This window comes from Pimephales promelas, chromosome 24, assembly GCF_988280905.1.
Source record: "Pimephales promelas chromosome 24, fPimPro1.hap1.1, whole genome shotgun sequence".
NCBI classification, from domain to species: domain Eukaryota; kingdom Metazoa; phylum Chordata; class Actinopteri; order Cypriniformes; family Leuciscidae; genus Pimephales; species Pimephales promelas.
The window spans coordinates 26145826-26166847 of record NC_142792.1 but is presented as its reverse complement, the minus strand read 5'-3'; the positions used below and the strand labels follow the sequence as shown (position 1 = coordinate 26166847).

Genomic DNA, 21022 nt, shown 5'->3' with positions numbered 1-21022 from the left:
CTTCAAAGTGTGTGGGGCTGATTGTTATTTGCGCGCGCCTCTACTGCCATGACATCATCTTAAAAGTGCCACATTTTCAAACCCACAACACAGGAACAATGGAGACTATCGAGGGGATGGTGTTCCTGATTCTCGGTATGTGGTTGTTTTTAACTGCTAGACGGAAAAATGTGTTTAAAATGAGGCTGATGGCAGCAAAACAAAAATACTGCTAAAAAAGCGTCTCGTGTCGCAAATCCAATGACGCTAGTGACGCTGGTAGTGACAATTCTGTCTGACCAATCAGTAATCTGCAGTGTTTCACGTCACATTTTAGTACCGGTACGGTACAATTGGAACCTCAACAGACCAGGTACCATTTAAAGTGTTTCACGTCACATTTTAGTACCGGTACGGTACAATTGGAACCTCAACAGACCAGGTACCATTTAAAGCGACCTGAAGCGAACCGTACTGTACCGTACCATGCAGTGGAAAAGCACCACAAGTGAGACGTACCGAACCGAACCGTACCGTACCGTACTATGCAGTGGAAAAGCACCTTACGTCTCCCGGCTGGCCTGGGAACGCCTCGGTATCCCCCCAGAAGAGCTGGAGGAAGTGTCTAGGGAGGGGGAAGTCTGGGCATCTGTGCTTAGACTGCTGCCCCCACGACCCGGCCCCGGATGAGCGGAAGAAGATGGATGGATGGATAGATGGCATTTCCCTCTACCTTGCAACCAGTTCTGTTGAGCATACTGATAAATGATCTGTTATTCTTTCTTGACATTTAACCCCATTGTTTGGAATAAATACTGCTGACCCAGCATGTCCTGTCTTTGGATCCCCTGTAAATATATATGTATATCCAAAATAAATCATTTCCAAATACCTCTTAACAATATCCTTCACTACTACTTCCTTTGCTTTTTTTTATCTCCTTATGAATGCCTAAATCTACATCTGGTATAGGGAAAAACCATGGAGGAATAGGAGGGATTTAAACCATTGAACAGTACTGTAACTTATATAACCCTATATTCTCAGCTTTCACATCACCAATCCACCCAAAACTTCTGTAATTGGACTTGCTGCGTTCCTAGCATTCTTTTAAGATAGCTTTAGCTCGGTGGCTATCAACTTGTCCCCTCACATTAACCCAGTATGCCAACATCAGTTGTATCCTTCTGATGCTCAAAGGCATCTCACCCATTTCCACTTGCATAGAAGACACTGGGGAAGTTTTAAAAGATCCACTACATATCCTTAAAGCCTGAGCTTGCATGACAGCCAATGCTTTAACATTAGATTCTGCTGATGACATATATGCTATACACCCATAATCATAGACAGATCTCATTAGTGCCCAATATATATTTAGTAACAATGCCCTGCTTGCTCCCCATGTTTGTCCTGATAGACATCGTAGGATATTAACAATCTTTTTACATTTATTAACCTTATTTTTTCAAATGAATCAATTTTTGTCAATTGTCAATGTCAATTGTCAGATGTCAATTTTTCATCAAACCACATCCCAAGAAATATTATAACCTTCACTTGCTCAAGAGGCTGAGTATACAGTTTTAATGATACAGGTGAGATCTTGCGCTTTTTTGAAAAACATATGACTTGTGATTTAGACACTGATCATTTAAATCCCCATTTATTTGTCCATTTTTCAACTTCCTTAATTGCCTCTTGCATTTTTGATTTAACATAAGATTCATTACGGCCTCTAAACCATAATGCTCCATCATCAGCATACAAGGATTTCCCAATTTTTTGGTCAATATTTGAGAAAATATCATTAATCATAATATTGAATAATAATGGGCTACACACGCTACCTTGTGCAGTTCAATTCTCGACTGTATATACCTCAGATAATTCTGCACCTACTTTTACTTGTATATTCCTATTAAACAAAAAATCCAAAATCCAATTGTATACTTTACCACCAATTCCTAATTGTTGTAATTTTATAATAACCCTTCTTTCCAAATATGCCTTCTCTACATCAAAAAATACTGCTATTACCACCTCCCTATTAGTCTGTGCTTTCCTAATTTCTGATTCCAAACATACTAATGAATCCATTGTACTTCGGCCCTTACGAAACCCACTCTGATAGTGGGAAAAAGGTCATTGCTTTCTAAATAATAAGTCATTCTATCTGTAATTATTTCTTTCCATTATTTTACACAACTGCTATGTTAATGCAATTTGATCTATAACTAGATGGGTCAGATGGGGTTTTCCCTGGCTGTAAAATAGGCACTATAATTGCTTGTTTCCACACTGATGGAAGCTGACCAATTTCCCAAATTTTTAAAAAAAAATGTAAGTACTATTTCTAATGTTTTATCTGTCATATTTGCTACCATTTTATAACATCTTTTCCTGGAGTACTTTGTTTTGCATCACTGACTGCTTTATTCAATTCAAACATATTTAATGGTACATCTAATGGATTTCCTGAATATCCTTTCTTTTCTAAAACATCTGGGAAACTTTCTAACACTTTCCTTCTATTTACTTGTGCTTTCTTGGGTTTAATGGCGGTTGGCAAACCATTTAACGGTGCATTACCGCCACCAACTGGACTGAATTGTGGAACAAGAGATTAAGCAGGAAAAAATAAATAAAATAAATGATAATAATAAAAAAAATAATAATAACTATATAACTATATATATATAAATCTATATATAAATCTATAAATCTATATATATATATATATATATATATATATATACTTATTAGATTCAGATTCTTTCAATTAATTCGGTTTCTTTAAGAAACCTAATTATATAACAATATAACAATCTGTCCTGCTGTTTTCCCCAAGAGACCCCCAAGAGATGTTATTATACTATCCATAATCTATTATTCATTACAATCAATGTATCATTGATTTCGATACTAATACTTCAGTGAAATAATTAATTATTTTAAATAAAAAAAATTATTTAAAAAAACTCCCTTTTTGTTACATTTCTTCAAACTGACTGAACATTAATCGAATAAACACACACATGCACACACACACACACACAAATATATATATATATATATATATATATATATATATATATATATATATATAGATAATGTATATAACAAAAATATAACGTATCACTCAACCCATTTTTTTCGAGAAAGGTCACATAATATTTCTAAAAGTTTTCCCCTATAAAGGCTTTTGTAAAGAAACTAGAGAATGATGACATTTCCCCCTTAAAATGATTTATTCTTTAACTGATCATCTCTTTTACTATTGAAAGTAAAATGTAATATTGATACATACCTAGCCTGTGTAGACCATAAAATCAATACAGATTTAGAATAGATTAATATGTTTTTGTGAAGGAATAAAAGAATGATGAAGAGAATGTCCCTTTACATAGTTTCTTCTTTGGCTGTGTAACTCCCCTATATTTATTGCTTGTTTGCTTTGAAATGGTAAGGTTTGTTCATGATTTCTCCACCAAACTAATTGTGTTATTGGGTAATCTTTTTTTTAATTGTCAATGTGAACTGTATTATTAACTTATCCTTGTGTTATTAGATGTATTTCACCAATACATTCAGCTCTGAATTTTGTCATATATATATTTTCTACATACATTTCAATGTACTTTTGTGATATTAACCAGAAGCGTGTGAACAGGACTTTTAATTTGCTCTCTAAGTGTGACGTCATAAGGCGGCGCCGCGATCCCGCATCTGTTGTAATTCCGCTGAAGAAAGGTTTGTGTTTTAAGGTTTTTAACGCATTAGAAACAGTTTAATCGCCTTCAGAGTTTTAAAAGCGACGCATAATGAATGAGCTATTATTAAGTGTAAGATTACATTATCTAACATTTATTAACGTTTTGTGAGAGCAAAGTAACGAAAAACAAAAGGTGCGTTTCAGTTCGGTCATTGGTGAGCAGTGAATCAAATACTTAAAGATAAAATTAAAGTGTTATATTTATATGTCTATTTCTATATATCCCTGTTTCTATATATCTACATCTATTTCTACAATCAATTGAATACTAAAACTGCTTAACATATTAAGATTCTTTATAATGTGCATTCTTTTATTAATTTGTAGTGCTAATTTCGAGTGAATTTTTTTTGTCTGATCAGGTGATTTAAGTATATTTACTCAGACTGACTCCCATACTAGTTTGCTGAACTACTGAACTAGAGCTGATTGAGTTTGGATTTCACAGATTTAGTTTGGATTTATTTTACTTTCTGTTAACTCTAATTTTAAACAGAACAAACACAGACAAAACTGTTGAAGCGACTGAGGTCCATGTGACACTATTATAAAGATGGCGTTTATTAAAGAGGAGATTGAAGACATAAAGATTGAAGAAACATTTAGTGTGAAACAAGAAGAAACTGAGGAACAAACACAGATGGCGTTTATTAAAGAGGAGAGTGAAGACATGAGGATTGAAGAAACATTTAGTGTGAAACAAGAAGAAACCGAGGAACAAATAAATATGGCATTTATTAAAGAGGAGACTGAAGACTTGAAGATTGAAGAAACATTTAGTGTGGAACAAGAAGAAACTGAGGAACAAACAGGTTAGTTTCATTCTCACAGCTGAACTCAGGCATTTGATCCCTATTAAAATGTTCAGCTCTACAGAAATAAGTGATATTGTTTACCGTACGTTCACACCGCCGCCGTCTTGAGCTTCCAAAGCGTCCGGAAGTCATTCATTTTCAATGGAAGCTGGCTTCTCTCAGCTGCAAGGAGCGTCAAATTCCTCGGCTTTGCGTTTTGAGCGTCAATCTGAAAGTTGAAAGAAGCTCAACTTTATGGTAATGAGCTATGACGCTGTTCAGCGGCAAGCAGCGGCAAACGCCAGCAACCAATCGGAATAAAGACGTCCTTCACGCTGGCTGATTCCGGAGAAACATACAATGTGAACTTTCGTTCACCTAAACATTAGTTCCGAGAAAATGGAGGAGAAGCTGAAAATCTCAAAGTCCGACGTCTTCTCCGCAAATACAGTAAAGCAGCACCAAACACAACAACTTCACGATTTTCCATAATGATCCAGTAATAAACATTTGAGAATTAGCGCAACTTTTATTTGAAATATTTACGAACGCTCACTAATAATAATAATAATAATGTTAGTTAATTATTATTTTTCCCCAAACAAATGTGACCTAAGCGGTTATAAAAATGCTGTCATTATAAAAGTTTTCTTCAATGTATTGCTTGTTTTCTCGTTTTATTACATTTCATGTTGTGACATTTCTATTCTCCCTGGAAACTCAGAGCGTTAAAAGCGTCCAAAGCGTCAACAAGCTTCCCCGTGCTTTTTTGCTCTTTGCGTCCTTGACAGAGCGGCCAGAGCATCTTTGACGCTCAAGTTGGCGGCGGTATGAACGTACAGTTAGGGGTGTGCCGAACTGATACTGTTTTTTTTCCCGATACCGTATCGGTGTTGTTCCAATACGGCTTTTACTATTCTTTGTTGTTGTTATACCAGACAAAAGACTCATAAATAAAATAAAGCACGATAATGTTTTCCTAAATCATATTCCATAGTTGAATGTGAGGTACAGTTTAATATTTGAGTCATTAAATTCAAGTTCACCTGTCCTAAACGCTTCTCTCCGATACGGCTTTGACGCTTATCAGTACCTTTGAAGGACAAGTTCGGTATTTTACAATTAAAGCCCTGTTTTAAGATCGTCCCTGATGAAATAGAATAGTTAAGATTGTTTTTTAGACAAATGCTCCTGTCACGAAAATTTTTGGATTCTGTGTTAGCACCCCCACACCTTTATAATGAAAGCATAGGTGCACTCGAACAATCATTCATAAAAACGCATACAACTTTAGTTTTCTACAATTACAATTAGTCCATCCCTATACATTATTCATCTAGGCCTATAGCTCACCTGCACATACAATTTTTAGTCTTTTTTTGTTAGTTTATTTATAAATATGTATTTTAAATGAGTGTGTATTTTTATTTACTTATTTTTATTTTTCATTATCTGTGTGTTGTTGTTGTCTCTGTTTACTGGAAGCTTCTGCCACCAGAACAAATTCCTTGTACATGCAAACATATTTGGCAATAAAGCTCTTTCTGATTTTGATATTGTTTTTAACAAATTTAGGTAGCCTCTGACCATCACTGATAATATTTTAAGTAAGATATAACTATGTCCATTAATGGAGCAACTGTATCTAAAGCACTGGAAAAGAGAGAGTTAAAAGTTTCTGTTGCAATATCAAGTTCTTCTAAGCTATCTACAATGCTGAGAAGATGCAACTGATTAGGAAGATTATTGATAAAGCAATCTTTAGTGGCAGAAGTTATAGATCAACACATTCTCATCCCAAGGCGTCATATTTTGTCATTCTTCAAAATCCAACGCACATGGCACCCTTTATTTTTGTTTAACTCCAATTCAGTTTACAATGTCTTCAAATGCCAAACACAATGCGTCTTTTTCATTATCTATGTGTATAATAAAATCACCAACAATTAGTACTTTATCTGCTGCCAATACTAATTCTGATAGAAAGTCCACAAATTCTTTGATAAAATCTTTATGGTGCCCTGGGGGCCTGTAAACAGTAGCCAGCACAAATCTCAAACATTATTTATCGTTAACACTATATTTTTGACATTTACATTAAGCACCAACACTTCAAAATAAGTATATTTAAAAGTAGATTTCTTAGTGGTTTTAAAAATATTACTATAAATTTAAGTGAACATTAATACCGCAGAGAATACCAGATAATAACTGCTGAAAAAATAGCCTGTTTACTGAGCACGTACTGGAGGAAGATAATTGGATAAACATGGCTTTGACGACGTAAAACAAAAAAATATATAAATTAAAACACTAAAAATAATAATAATAATAACTTTTTAATAATGCAAAAATAGGAACAAATTAGAAACTTGTGATGAGGAAATCTTTGTACTTACAGAAAATTTTCAGGAATGAAGCCTGGCAGACGGGAACTTTCGTTTTATCTTCTTTCAAAATGGCATACTTGATCGATACATCTCTGTTTCTTCTCTTCTCTTCAACATCCACTTGTTGTCTCCTCCGTTTACATGGCATAGCATCCATATGAGACAGAAGAATGGCATCTTGTTTGACTTTGTCGTTAGTGAAATAGAGCTGTTGTGTGATGTATAATAAATCGGATTCCTTCAAAGTTACAGCACCGCACCAAGAACTGTTATGAGTGCATGCTACACTTGGGACCAAGCCATTTCCACTGTACCGATTTTCTTTTGCCTTGTAACGGGAAGAGTTTTGAGGTAAACGACGTTTTCTTCTGCCATTTGATGTCAGTACGACAGGCTCATCCATTTCATCGTACTCCATCTTAAAATTGTAAAAAAATTAATCTGAATCCAAAACCAAAACAATCTCCTCAGCCGTCTCAAAAAATCCGTCTCCTCAGAGCGCCGCTCTATTGAAACAGCCTGTACTGATTCGCGCCTTCTGATTGGTTCTCGGGATGTAGTGGCTTTTGCTGCCAAAGGGAAGTGGCGTTTAGAGGCTTCTGCCGACAAACTGATATTTCTGAATGGGCTGAGGCTGAGATTTAAAGGATTTGAAGCAAATAAATTTGTTGAACGTGTACTATGTTCAGATAGCTTTCACTCAATGTCATTATCTCATTTTTGACAGAGATAGGTTTAGAGGCTTTTGCATCTGAACTCTTCATATTTTTTAATAAATACACTTTAATATTTTCCACTTTCACATATATTCACATAGAAGACATTTTCACTGAAATTTTGTTTCTTGAGCCATGTTCTTGCAGGTTTCTTTTGCTCAATTGGACTAATTACCATATTTAAAGAGAATATGTGTGGGATCCTTTTTACGCAGACATTCATACATCTGTTTTTTTTTTGTGCGTACGCACATTTACAGCTTTGTTCGTACGCCAAACTGATCTCATGAAGTAGCGTGTGTATGACACGCCAATTCGTATTTCCATTTTGGCGTGCTATCAACACGCATAATCGCTTTTCAGCGTGTTTATGATCGCCGTTGACTTAAAGTTATTACTGTATATGAAGAGCTCTTTTCCAAAACGCGTTAAACGACATTTTTAAAAAAAATGAGTTTGTCGTGTCATTCTGCTGCGGACAGAACCCTTTCACTGCTCTATCAACGTTTCATGCCGAATCGCTATATTTCCTTGTTTAAAATGTACTGCAAGATACAGTTTCTTTCCAAACCACGATAAGCGCCAGCCCTGTTTTTAGCCTAAACACGATAAATCCTCAAATTCAATGAGCGCTCTACACAATCCAGCACGGCGGCACTCTGAACAGAGGTTTATTATGTTCATTCATTCCTCAAAATGAGTCCTAGTTTTCTAGTCGACTAGTAGTAGATCATTTAAGCCATTTGTATTATCAGTAATCACATATATTGATTTAATTAAATGGGAGAGAAACCATATGAGCGTTTTTAATTGCATATTCCGCATCTCAACGTATGCATAAAGCTTGCCACAAAGAACCGGCAAAAGTAATGATTATGCATGAAACATTTGAATTGTTTATTAATAAACTAGTGTTTTCTGTCAGTGTCAGCAACAAAGATAAAGTTGATGATGCTTACTCGCCATCTTCGCAGTGAACGCGCATAGAGAAACGCATACTTCGAATTAGCCTACATACGCAGAGAGTTGCCAATTTATTTTAGTTTTTAATTGTTTTGTTTAAAAGTAGATATTTAAAGCTTTCTGTAGCTTAGTTCTCAGGCCTGTGTGAGGCAAGCATCGCGGTGTTTCGGTTCATATTATGAGACGCGCTCCGGTTCACCTGCGCGCCTCTGTGTCCTGATTATATTGTCTGATATTTACTTCTAATGTATTAATCCAGTCAATTTGTCGATGAAACATTTATTAAAATGAAGATACAATTTATATGAAACGAAATTTACAAGCTTTCTACAAAACAAAACTTAATAAGTGGTCAAAATCATGTCTGACGCACTCCAAATATTTTCCGATATTGGGCAGCTTTTGAATTTTGATCCTATCTTACTCATCTCATGCGGTTCCCTTTTCATAGCCTACTCAACATAGATGAAATAATAAAAATAAGTAATGTAATATTATTAAAAACAAATGTGAAATGTTTATTTTGTTTTTTTGTTAACTTATATTTAAGCGTCATGCTGCTCCGCTTTGCTCACATGTTATGTAGCCTGTGTGTGTGTGTGCATGTGCTGGAGGGGTGCCCATCCCTTTTTTGAATATCGTTATCATATATTGATCACTTTTAATAATTCGTTTTTTTCATGCATATGTTGAAATTGGTATTAATAATTTGTTTTTTTCATGCATATGTTGAAATTGGTACTATTTGTTTGAGGTTTATTTCGATTTATAGCGTTTTGGAAAAAAATAAAATTAACTTTTAAATTATCATTAACAATATTGTTGTTTGATTTAATAATTATTGTTCAAAATGTTCAGACTGAACCAATAAAACATTTAAACAGGATAATTTGAATATTCACAAAATGTGTGGGTCTAGGTAAAAAATGTAGTTTTCCTGAAAACTATTGAAATGGATTTATAGCGTTTTGGAAAAGAGCTCTTCATATATAAATATATGACTTACCTCAACCCCGTGCCTAAACCTACCTGTCACTGGGGTTAATGGCATTTATGATTGTTCCCTTACCATCCTAGGAAAGAAAAAGATAGCTCCCAGATGTAGATGTACATTTTGCTTCGTTTCGCTTGGACATTTGACGGCATGTACAGACACGCGGAATGACGCGGACGTTAATGGCGTAGACATACACGCATACACTCGGATACACGCGGATAGCTCAAAATGCATAGAGATAACACGCCACTTGACTCGAAATTGGCATGTATGTTTACGCAAAAGTCATGATGTCATGTTGCGTACGCAATGTTTTAATATGAATTCAACTCAAGTCTTTGTACATGAGGCCCCTGGTGTATAGGTTCTAACATGAATGTTATTCGTTTTAATGTTTTAAGTGTCTAAATGTTTGTGCTTTGTGGCATTAAACTGGGATTAACTTTTGTGTCTTTTTCTGCCTCAGACCTGATGCCATTGAAAGAGGAGAGTCAAGATTTGAATGAAATGGTAAAGAAAGATCAGGACAAGACACATCATGATTTCATAACTGAAGAAAAGCCTTCGAATTGCTCACAGACTGAAACAACTTCCTCTCAAAAAACAGCTAAAAAGACAGGGAATATAGGTGATTACACCTGCCATCTGTGTGGACTGAGTTTCAGAAAGCAGGGAAACCTTAATGTCCACATGAGAGTTCACACTGGAAGGAAGCTTTTCCAATGCCAGGAGTGTGGAATAATTTTCAATCAACATGGAAACCTTAAAGTCCATATGAGAATTCACACTGGAGAGAAGCCTTTCACCTGCTCTCAGTGTGGAAAGAGTTTCAGGCAAAAAGGAAACCTTAAAAGCCACATGATGGTTCACACTGGAGAGAAGCCTTTCATCTGTCAACAGTGTGGGACACGTTTCACTAATAAAAGAAATCTTTTAAAACACCTGATCATTCACAAAAGAAAGGACCCTTTAGCATGTCTAAGGTGTGGAAGTACTTTTAAACAACATGGAAACCTTAAAGTCCACATGAAAATTCATTCTGGGGAAAAGTAGAATAAACAATAAACATTTTTACGTTAGTGTTTATGCAAATGCAAGTATGCCACACTGACACTTTATGTACTGACATGCACATTTTTGTAACTGCAAGATCTAAAAATGATATGAAACATTTTTATGTGTGATGAATATTTAAAGGAGTAGTTCACTTTTGAAAAAACTTTTGCTGATAATTTACTTACCCCCATGTCATCCAAGATGTCCATGTCATTCTTTCTTCAGTCAAAAAGAAATTAAGGTTATTGATGAAAACATTCCAGGATTTTTCTCCATATAAAACACTTTACTGGGCACCAAACGATTTGTTCAGTATTTTAAGTGGCTTGATAAATTTATAGTTGAGCCACTGTAGTCACATGGAAAATTTAAAGATTTTCTTCAATGACTTTTGGAGGCTGGCTCTATTTATCATCAAAACAAATTACAGGTGAGGGTGATCCTTGCTCCGATGCAGGACAACAGGTTATCAAACTGGCCGCGGGACAGGCCGAAGTACCACTGACAGCGGCCGTCATCCAGCGCAGCTCCTGGAGCGAGCAAATGGTAAAACATGGTAAATGTCAGTTTCATTCTTGACGCGCGAATTAACACAAAGTGGTCAAGCATCAAAATAGACGTGAATTTGACGCGCTATTTGCGCCCGGTGTGAACGCACAGTAAGTCATTAATGTTTGTTCACTTGACAACATAGATTACTCTTCATTAAAACATTGCCTTAACATACTTGCATGTTTGCACTTTTGAACACAGACCTACTTATGCCTTTATGATGCATCAATAAATTATATACTGATGATTTACCATTGGTTTGATCATTTTTTCATCATTATTAATTGTTGATTGAGATAATGATGCTAAAATGTTTGACATAAATATCAAGTGATTAATTTATCAACAAGCCTAATAGCTTATGATCTAATTTTATTTCATGATTTTACTATTTTTATAAGATAACTTGAAACATATTTGTAAATAATTACCATATGACTTAGTAATTATTTATGAATGTAGTCATGTTTTGACCCCCCCACCACCACCTAACTGATGACACTGCTGAGTCATCATTAAATCATTACTCTTATTTCATAACCACTTGCTTAAAGGGCATATTGCAGGTTAGAGGACCCAACGAGTCAATGCATAGAAAAACAATGTAGGAACTAGATTTTCTTTAAAATATACGTATAAACACGCCACAGAAGCTTCTGCAGTCGTTTTTGTGAGAAAATTTTACTTCCGCGTCTGAAAATGGGCGTGGCGGGCGTGACGCAATGAGCGGGAGAGCGGTCGATTCACACAACAGGAAAACAATGGATCGCATGACATTTCGGACGCTGAGGAAATACTCGTATGACGGATCAAGCCATAAAGTTATGAGCCTGCTATGCTAAAGAGATCAGGGACAGGCCAGGATAATGTCAGACAGAATGGTCAGAGAAAAATTGAGCTGTGATGTGAGGAGAACCAGTGGAGAACAGGACAGGTGCCTTTTAGGTGAGAGACGTGCTTATAGTATACACGTTCGCTAACGATATACACTGTGCTCACAATATTGTACAGATTATTATGATCCTATAACAGGCCAGCAGACATTAGTATGTTTAGGGTAGATTTATATTTACTATTAAATGTATAAAAACTTTACTTGAGTATATTTCTATAGGCTACTAAAAGCATAGGCTATACTCGGGTAAATTTTTAATACATATTTTTCACCTTGGTTATAACATAAACAGAACATTAAAGGTTTGAGTATTTAAACAACCAATTTTGTTTTTCAATTACAAGTTTTATTTAGGGCATGACATGACTATATATAACACTATTTGATGCCATTGGTAGTATACGACGATCAATATGCTTCGGCATACCATGTTGAACTCCATCATATTGCCGGGATGCTAATCATTTGATCTGAAGTGAACGCTACACACGACCGTGTTTTCCGAGCCGAGAGGAGAAATCCCGTCTCTTCACCTGCTCAAACCGCACCAGGAACGAAAGATAGGCTATATAGCACCGTCACTTTTATTGTAATGGAAACTTGTGGACTCGATCTTGAAGTCCTGACAGGCTGGAGTTTTTGCAATCTCCACAAACACAATATTTACCATGACGATGATAAATTAAAATGCAAAAACTAACGAAAGCACACTGACTGACGAGCGCTCTCACTGAACACCAGCCTGCTCTCACTGAGCCGAGGCTGCGGCTCCCTGCTATGACGTCAAATGACGCGACGTTGAAAAAAAAGCCGTTTTTACTAGCAGTCCAAGAAACGCTCACTTTATCTTCTAAATTAGTGTCCTTATGTTGTTTTAAAACATTTTAAATCCTGCATTAACTTTTCATATGGTATTTTCATACAAGGTTATCTATAAATTTCGATTTTTTTTTTACCTGCAATATGCTCTTTAACCAACAAAAACGTCTCGGTTACGGATGTAACCCTCGTTCCCTGAGTAGGGAACGGAGACGTTACGTCAGAAGTGACGGAGATTGGGGGATTTCGCATAGAAAGCCAATCCTCTTCGAGTATTTAATCACGAGCCAATGGCATGCAATACCTTGGGGCTGCGCAAATTTGCATAGCGTACTCCGCCCTACTCCGTGAGTATAAAAGGAGGAAGTGAACGCAACCGCAGTATGTCTTCGCTGAGGAGCCAAGACTGAACTCAGGCGTCTACCCAGCGTTACAGCAGAAGTGGCAGGGAGACGTAACGTCTACGTTCCCTACTCAGGGAATGAGGGTTACATCCGTAACCGAGACGTTCCCTTTCGTAGTCACTTCGAGTTACGTCAGAAGTGACGGAGATTAGGGGTCAATGCCATCACGCCATCTTACAGCTGTCTTCCAGTGCCCTGCGAAAGCCTGGACCCCTGAACTGGACTTACTTAACCAGGAGTCCTACTTCTACACAAGAATACCAAGGTACACTGGGAAACATATCCCGGGAGGGAGATGTCACCAGATGCCTACCGTAGGGAGGACTTACAAACACATATGGCCCGTAGGGACGCATATGGGGATCACTGGAGCACCAACCGCAGGTGGTCTACTAGAGGCTCCAGGGGTGGCAGATGGCTTGCCAAGGGAAGACACATGCTCTGAGAGGCTTACAGTGGATAATACACATGAGACCGTTACCATAGGGAACCGTGCACATGGAGGCACCTAGCTGGCAACCAGAGCGACGCAGTGGTGCCCACATCTTGGGTGCTGGAGGACTCAAGGCTTCAAGGAAGACTACTGAGGAATATCGCACTTATCCAGTCGAGAGTGGAATGGCGAGCAAGCGAAGACACCTAAGCGGGTCCAGTACTGGCGGAAGCGAGTACGAGAGAGGACACCGGTTCGACTCGCCGCAGATTATAGAATCTGGCGAAGGTGTTTGGTGTCGCCCAGCCTGCAGCTCTACAGATGTCTGTTAGCGAGGCGCCATGCGCTAGAGCCCAAGAGGAGGCCACACTCCGAGTGGAATGGGCCGTCACACCGAGGGGGCACGGACGGCCTTGCTGCTGGTAAGACAAAACAATAGCGTCCACTATCCAGTGAGACAGCCGTTGTTTTGAGAGAGCCCTTCCCTTCTGTCTCCCTCCATGACAGACAAAGAGCTGGTCTGAGGTCCTGAAACACCGCGTTCTGTCGAGGTAGGTGCGGAATGCACGTACCGGACAGAGCAGTGCCAAGGCTGGGTCTGCCTCCTCCAGGGGCAGCGCTTGCAGGTTCACCACCTGGTCCCGGAAGGGAGTGGTGGGAACCTTTGGCACATATCCCGGCTGGGGTCTCAAGACAACGTGAGAGTAAGCCGGCCCGAACTCCAGGCACGCTTCGTCAACGGAGAATGCGTGCAGGTCCCCCACCCTCTTGATGGAGGCCAATGCAACCAGGAGTGCTGTCTTCATAGACAGAAACTTTAGCTCTACTGATTGCAAAGGCTCAAAGGGAGGCCTCTGCAGAGCACTTAAGACTACTGAGAGGTCCCAAGAGGGTACGAGGGGAGGACGAGGCGGATGTAGCCTCCTCGCTCCCCTCAGGAACCTGATGACCAGGTCGTGCTTCCCAATGGACTTACCTTCCACTGCATCATGGGACGTGGCAATGGCCGCGACGTAAACCTTGAGGGTGGAGGGCGACAGCCTACGCTCCAACCCTTCCTGCAGAAAGGAAAGCATGACACCGATCGAACATCTCCGGGGGTCATCTCCGTGAGAAGAGCACCAGTTGACGAAGAGGTTCCACTTCAACGCATAAAGGTGTCTCGTGGACGACGCTCTAGCGGAAGTGATGGTCGCCACCACTCAGACCTGCCTCGTCCCGTCCAGGATCCACACGTGTAGCCTCCACAGTTCGGGACGAGGGTGCCATAGAGTGCCCCGTCTCTGAGTGAGTAGATCCTGTCTCAGAGGAATAGGCTAAGGAGGTGTTGTCGCGAGGAGCATGAGTTCGGAGAACCACGTCTTGGTGGGCCAATAAGGGGCTACCAGCAAGACCTGCTCCTCGTCCTCCTTGATCTTGCACAATACCCGTGCAAGGAGGCTCACTGGGGGAAACGCATACTTGCGTGGGCCCCGAGGCCAGCTGTGCGCCAGTGCGTCTGTGCCGAGCGTACCGTCGGTCAGGGAGTAAAACTGGGCGCAGTGGGATGAGTCCCGAGAGGCAAACAGATCTATCTGAGCCTCCCCGAACTGGTCCCAAATCAGCTGGACCGTCTGGGGATGGAGTCGCCATTCGCCAGAGATAGGGCGGATCCGTGACAGCTCGTCGGCTGCCAGGTTCCGGTCTCCTGGAATGTACACTGCACGAAGGGACCTCAGGTGCTTCTGACTCCATAACAAGAGGTGGCGGGCGAGCTGCGACAACTGGTGCGAGCGTAGACCCCCCTGGTGGTTGATGTACACTACAGCAGTGGTGTTGTCTGAACGGACAAGTACATGTTGGCCCCTGAGCAGTGCTCGAAAGCGGTGCAGGGCCAGGCGTGCTGCCAACAGCTCGAGGCAATTGATGTACATGAGGCGCTGGGGTCCTGTCCAGGAACCCGCGGCTGCATGCCCATTGCACATGGCACCCCAACTTGTGGTAGATGCATCTGTGGACACAACGAGATGCCTGGAAGCTCGCAGGAGCGGGACACCGGCCCGCAAAAAGCTGAGGTTTGACCACGGGGAGAAGGTACGGCGGCACGAGTCACTGGGACTCGCAGCGAGCCGCGATGCCATGCCCACCTCGGGACTCGATCGCAAAGCCAGAGCTGAAGTGGTCTCATATGAAGCAATCCGAGCGGCGTTGCCGCGGCTGCGGATGCCATATTCCCCAGGAGCCTCTGAAACAGTTTCAGTGGAACCACATTCTTGCCTTCGAACTGACGAAGACAAGTCAGCAGTGAGTGCGCGCGCTCGTTCGTGAGCTGCGCGGACATGGCGACCGAGTCTATCTCCATGCCAAGAAAAGAGATCCTCTGCACGGGGCAAAGTTTGCTCTTCTCCCGGTTGACCCGAAGGCCCAGACGGGCTAGGTGCCGGAGCACCAGGTCTCTGTGTTCGCAGACCTGTTCTCGAGAGTGTGCTAGAATCAGCCAATCGTCGAGATAGTTCAGGATGCGAACCCCTTGTTCGCGAAGGGGAACAAGGGCTGCCTCGACGATCTTCGTGAAGACGCGAGGAGACAGAGCTAACCCGAATGGGAGAACCGTGTACTGATGTGCCTGGCCTTCGAAGGCAAACCGAAGAAACGGTCTGTGTCGAGGCAATATGGAGACATGAAAGTACGCGTTCTTCAGGTCGATCGCTGCAAACCAATCCTGAGGCCGTATGCATTCGAAAATGCGTTTGGCTGTGAGCATTTTGAACGGTAGCCGATGAAGAGTACGGTTCAAAATGCGCAGATCCAGGATCGGTCGTAACCCGCCAGTCTTCTTGGGGACAATGAAGTAGGGGCTGTAAAACCCGGACTTCACCTCGGCTGGAGGGACAGTCTCGATTGCACCCTTCGCCAGCAGGGTCGCAATCTCCGCTCTCATGACTGGGGCATTGCCACCGACCATAGTGGAGCGAACTCCCCTGAAACGGGGAGGAGACCGTGCGAACTGAATCGCGTAGCCGAATCTGATCGTTCTGATGACCCAGCGGGACAGCCCGGGGAGCTCTAGCCAAGCTCCCAGGAAGTGAACCAGCGGGGTCATGCGAACCACAGACGTCCCCCCGGAGGGGCAGCGGGGCGGGGAGACTGGCATGCGTTCGGGTGTTACCCCGTGCGGATGTACAGTCGAGCCCCGCTCCCCGACAGAAGAGACCAGGGAAGGACCAGCGTTCCACTGGGGTCTGTTCTGTTGGGGGTCTGGCGAGAGAGGGGGAGGGGAGGTGCGTAGTCGAGGGATGACATCGCGTCATCCTCTGGAGCGCCGAACGAAACAGACGGTGCCTGCGAAGAGGCAGACGCCTGAATCGAAGCAGCGCTCGCTGGCTCTGACACTGAGGCGGGGGGTGTGGCCCGAGGTTCTCTCGTCGGGTTCTTTTTATTCCACACCGTCACCGTCAGATCACCCTGTCCGCGAGTCGAAGCGCTTCTCGAAGAAGAAGCGGATCGAGTAACGGACGCGGGGACTCTCACTTTAGTTAGATCATTGAGTCTCGATCGCAGTGTAGAGATGGTCATCTTCCCACAAAAGGAACATGAGTCATCCATGAACGCTGCTGCTGCATGCTGAATGCCCAGGCAAACAGAGCAGCGATCGTGACCACCAGAGGATGACATGAATCGACCGCACCCAGAAGAACACGGGCGAGACATCTTTAAAAAGACGTGCCACCTGTAGCTCTTTCACAAAGAGAGGAGGAAATTCACTCTTTCAGCGCCGAGGCGTCCAGGGAGAAACGCACAGTCTTGCAGACCACTGCTCAGATCGCAGGCAATACAGAGTCTCGCTGGGTATCGCCGTCACACCAACACTGAAGAGGAGCTCGTCTCGAAGAGTCTTGTCAGTGAGAATGGCTTAGGAGTGAAGAGGTCTCTTGGCTCCGAAGCGAAAACATACTGCGGTTGCGTTCACTTCCTCCTTTTATACTCCCGGAGTAGGGCGGAGTACGTTATGCAAATTTCCGCAGCCCCAAGGCATTGCATGCCATTGGCTCGTGATTAAATACTCGAAGAGGATTGTCTTTCTATGCGAAATCCCCCAATCTCCATCACTTCTGACGTAACTCGAAGTGACTACGAAAGGGAACTTGGCATTGCAGTAGTGTGGACAAATGACTGTTTTACTAGAAATGTGGTCTGTAAAAGCCTCATAAGGAGTCTTTTTTATATACTGTTGAAAAGGTCTCACTTGGCAGAATACAAAAAGCATATTTGTTTCAGTTTGTGACCTACCTATACCAAGGATTTGTATGAAAGATTGCTGCCAACGCTGCCAAGTATACAGATTAGGCTTTTGTCACATTTTGATTTACATCTTAACAGTGTTGGAGATTAACTACATTTCTCAGTAGCGTGCTGTTAGCGTCGCTGTTTTCTGAATCAAATAACTTTTCAGTAGTGAAGCTCTTTTTTTTTATCAAGAAGTGCGGTAGCGTTTTCCCAAGCATTTCTAAAGTTCAAGCTCAAATCAGAAATACAACTGTTAAGTATCAAAGTGACGATGACTTCTTCATGTTTCCGTTTGGCAACCATAGGACTAGCGCTATATTTCATTCATGTGATGCAGAAAACACGTACAGAATCGTGGAATTTACTGTATAACGTGGAAATTCACGGAATTGTCATATCTTGGATAAAAGCGTGATATAGACTAGTGTATGTGAATATTTGCATAAAAAGTATTTAAATAGGAATCGTGCATGTTCTGCATGTCTCTGAATGAACCATTTATTGATGTTTCATTTACCACGACACTCAAAAACACAGGCACGCATGACGCCCGTGAAGTTTAAATGAGGACATTAATGCATCAGCCGCTCTGAGAGTCACTTCAGCAGCATTTCAGCTGGATTTGAGAAAAACTATCGTAATCATAAAAACTTCCTGACTGTAGTTGCAGTTGCACACTGTAGTTGCAGCCGTCGTGTGTGCTGATGCGCCAAGTACACTGCAGCCATTAACACTGAACAGAAGGGGAGTCACATCACCATATGGAAAGCAGCGTAAATGGATGGAAAAGCATTGGTTACTGTAAAGCTACGTCTTAGTTTGTGCTTATCTCTACTCCCATGAAATGGAAATCTTGAAAGCAGACTCAAAGTGTGAGTTTACAGAGAAAACAAAGAACTGCAGTTAAACCAGTGAATAATAAAAAATCAATTTAATGTTTACAAAATTTGAAACGGTCACTGTAGCGATCATTGAACATGCAGGCAGCACCTAGCCCACAAGTGAGAGGATGGAACCACTCTGATTTTCTCTTTCCTTTTATAGAAAGGATTAATGATAGGGAATGTATCATACTCTACCATTATCTTTGTCTAGCTCCTCTTCTGGCAAATCTCTGCATGTCTTTTGGATGTCACAAATAAAGTATCTGTAATCTGATAGGAATGCTTCATCTTTACTAAATCAGGCTCATTGTTTTGCATTATTTTTGTTGTCAACCAGGGTTATTAACAAATTAAATTATGAGGCATTTGTTTGTCCTCACTACAACAATGCCAAGTTTTTCTGTTGGCTAAGCAAGTGGTTATGAAATAACAGAGTACTGATTATGACGACTAAGCAGTGTCCCCCATCAGCCAGGTGAGGGATCAAAACATGACTATACATTCATAAAATATATTTGTAAATAATTACCATATTACTTAGTAATTATTTATGTCAACCTAAAAAATATAGTAAACCATGAAATAAATAAAATCATATCATTAGTAGATGGTTAAGTTATTAAGCCTAGTTGATATATTATGAATCACTTGTTACTAGTGTCAAACTTGTTTTAGCATCTCAATCGATGGTTAATAATGATCAAACCAATGGTAAATCATCAGTATTTAATTTATTGATACATCATGACATAAGAAGGTCTGTTTTCAAAACCACAAACACGCAAGTGTTAAAGCAATGTTTTAAATTAGAGTCATTTATTAGTTTAAGCAAATTAACATTTATTAATGACTTACAGGATTGCAGGGGGTTATGTTAAGTCCTTTAAAGGGGTGATGAACTGAGAAATCATATTTTCCTTGAGCTTTTGACATCTAAGAAGTTATCATATTATAAGAATATCCTGTAAGTTTCAGAACTGGAAACGTACTTGTTAGTCAATTGTAAGCTTTTATTGACACCAGGCTCAGCAAATGACTCGTTTTTAAAAGTGGGGAACTATGACGACAAAGAGGATAAAACCCCACCCCCGCAGAAGAAGATCAACTCCTTCAACACAGCCGGTTTAGCCCCGCCCACCAATTCGCCCTTTACACGCATAGCTAAATAACATAGGCCTACCTCGTGATGACAAACTGGATGGAGCAACCAAGCGATACAGAATATTGTGCAGTGCCTGGTTGTGGAAGAAGACTCTGCATAAGCTTTCTCTGGATTACAATAGGACTGCATGGATAAACTTTATTTTTAAAGACGTTCCACTCCAGCTGATGAGGGTAAAACTGTCTGTTCGCTTCATTTCACTAAGGATTGTTGTGTAAACAAGACTGGATTTGCAGACCGATTAAGAGTAAAGAACGGTGCTGTTCTGTCTATATTGGATCTGACAGGAGGAATTGTGCAACACACGGGCTCTGGGTCGAACATGTATGGGTGAATCATTCCGATTGCCATTTTACAACATTGAACGTTTTCTAAACTGTTTTCCCCACGTACACCGACAAGGTAAGTTGAAAAACTCATTATTATATGCAAAACTGTTCTACACTCACAGCAGTGGGCGTTTACTTCCAAGTCTTCAGTGCGAAACGCCGTGCGTTTCTGAGCTAGGCTCAAAGCTAGGGTAGAAAATAGCTTATTAGTTATTCATTTTGATGTTTTTGAATGCAAAAACCAAGCGAACGTCATAAGTTCACCTCAGAAAACAATACAATAAAATTTAAAAAGCCAGTTCATGACCCCTTTAACTATGCAGCACAGACTTGTGTTCTGTATGAGATCTAATGATAATGTGAACCGGTTTTACATTCAACTGAAGCTCACGTCAGGTGCACAGTGATTAAAGACCACCATCTGTGTGTGTATGTGTGTTGAAGAGTCTATGTGTGTCAGAGAAGACAGCTGTCTGTACCTTCAACAGTCAGCACTTACACTGCAGTAAACACATTAATCATTCATTCATCAATATACAAAGCTTTCTGCATCCCCACACACAAACATGTTTCATATCATATTATGTATAGATCTTGCTGTTACAAGT

General features: G+C 40.7%; 1 protein-coding gene across 1 annotated transcript; it reads left to right on the top strand.

Annotated features, from left to right (window-relative positions):
• The first annotated feature begins 4254 nt into the window (after positions 1 to 4254).
• Positions 4255 to 11056, top strand: LOC148969303 (uncharacterized). The gene is made up of 2 exons (XM_089126957.1): positions 4255 to 4566; positions 10081 to 11056. Exons 1-2 carry the CDS (start codon positions 4308 to 4310, stop codon positions 10665 to 10667), a joined length of 846 nt encoding a protein of 281 aa, XP_088983083.1. The 5' UTR covers positions 4255 to 4307; the 3' UTR covers positions 10668 to 11056.
• The last annotated feature ends 9966 nt before the right edge of the window (positions 11057 to 21022 follow it).

What these genes read in the sequence shown, in the direction of transcription:
- LOC148969303 (XM_089126957.1), top strand. Translation starts at nt 4,308, where the DNA reads ATGGCGTTTATTAAAGAGGAGATTGAAGACATAAAGATTGAAGAAACA. An exon ending in AGAAACTGAGGAACAAACAG is followed by an intron (nt 4,567 to 10,080) that starts GTTAGTTTCATT and finishes TTTCTGCCTCAG; the next exon opens with ACCTGATGCCATTGAAAGAG.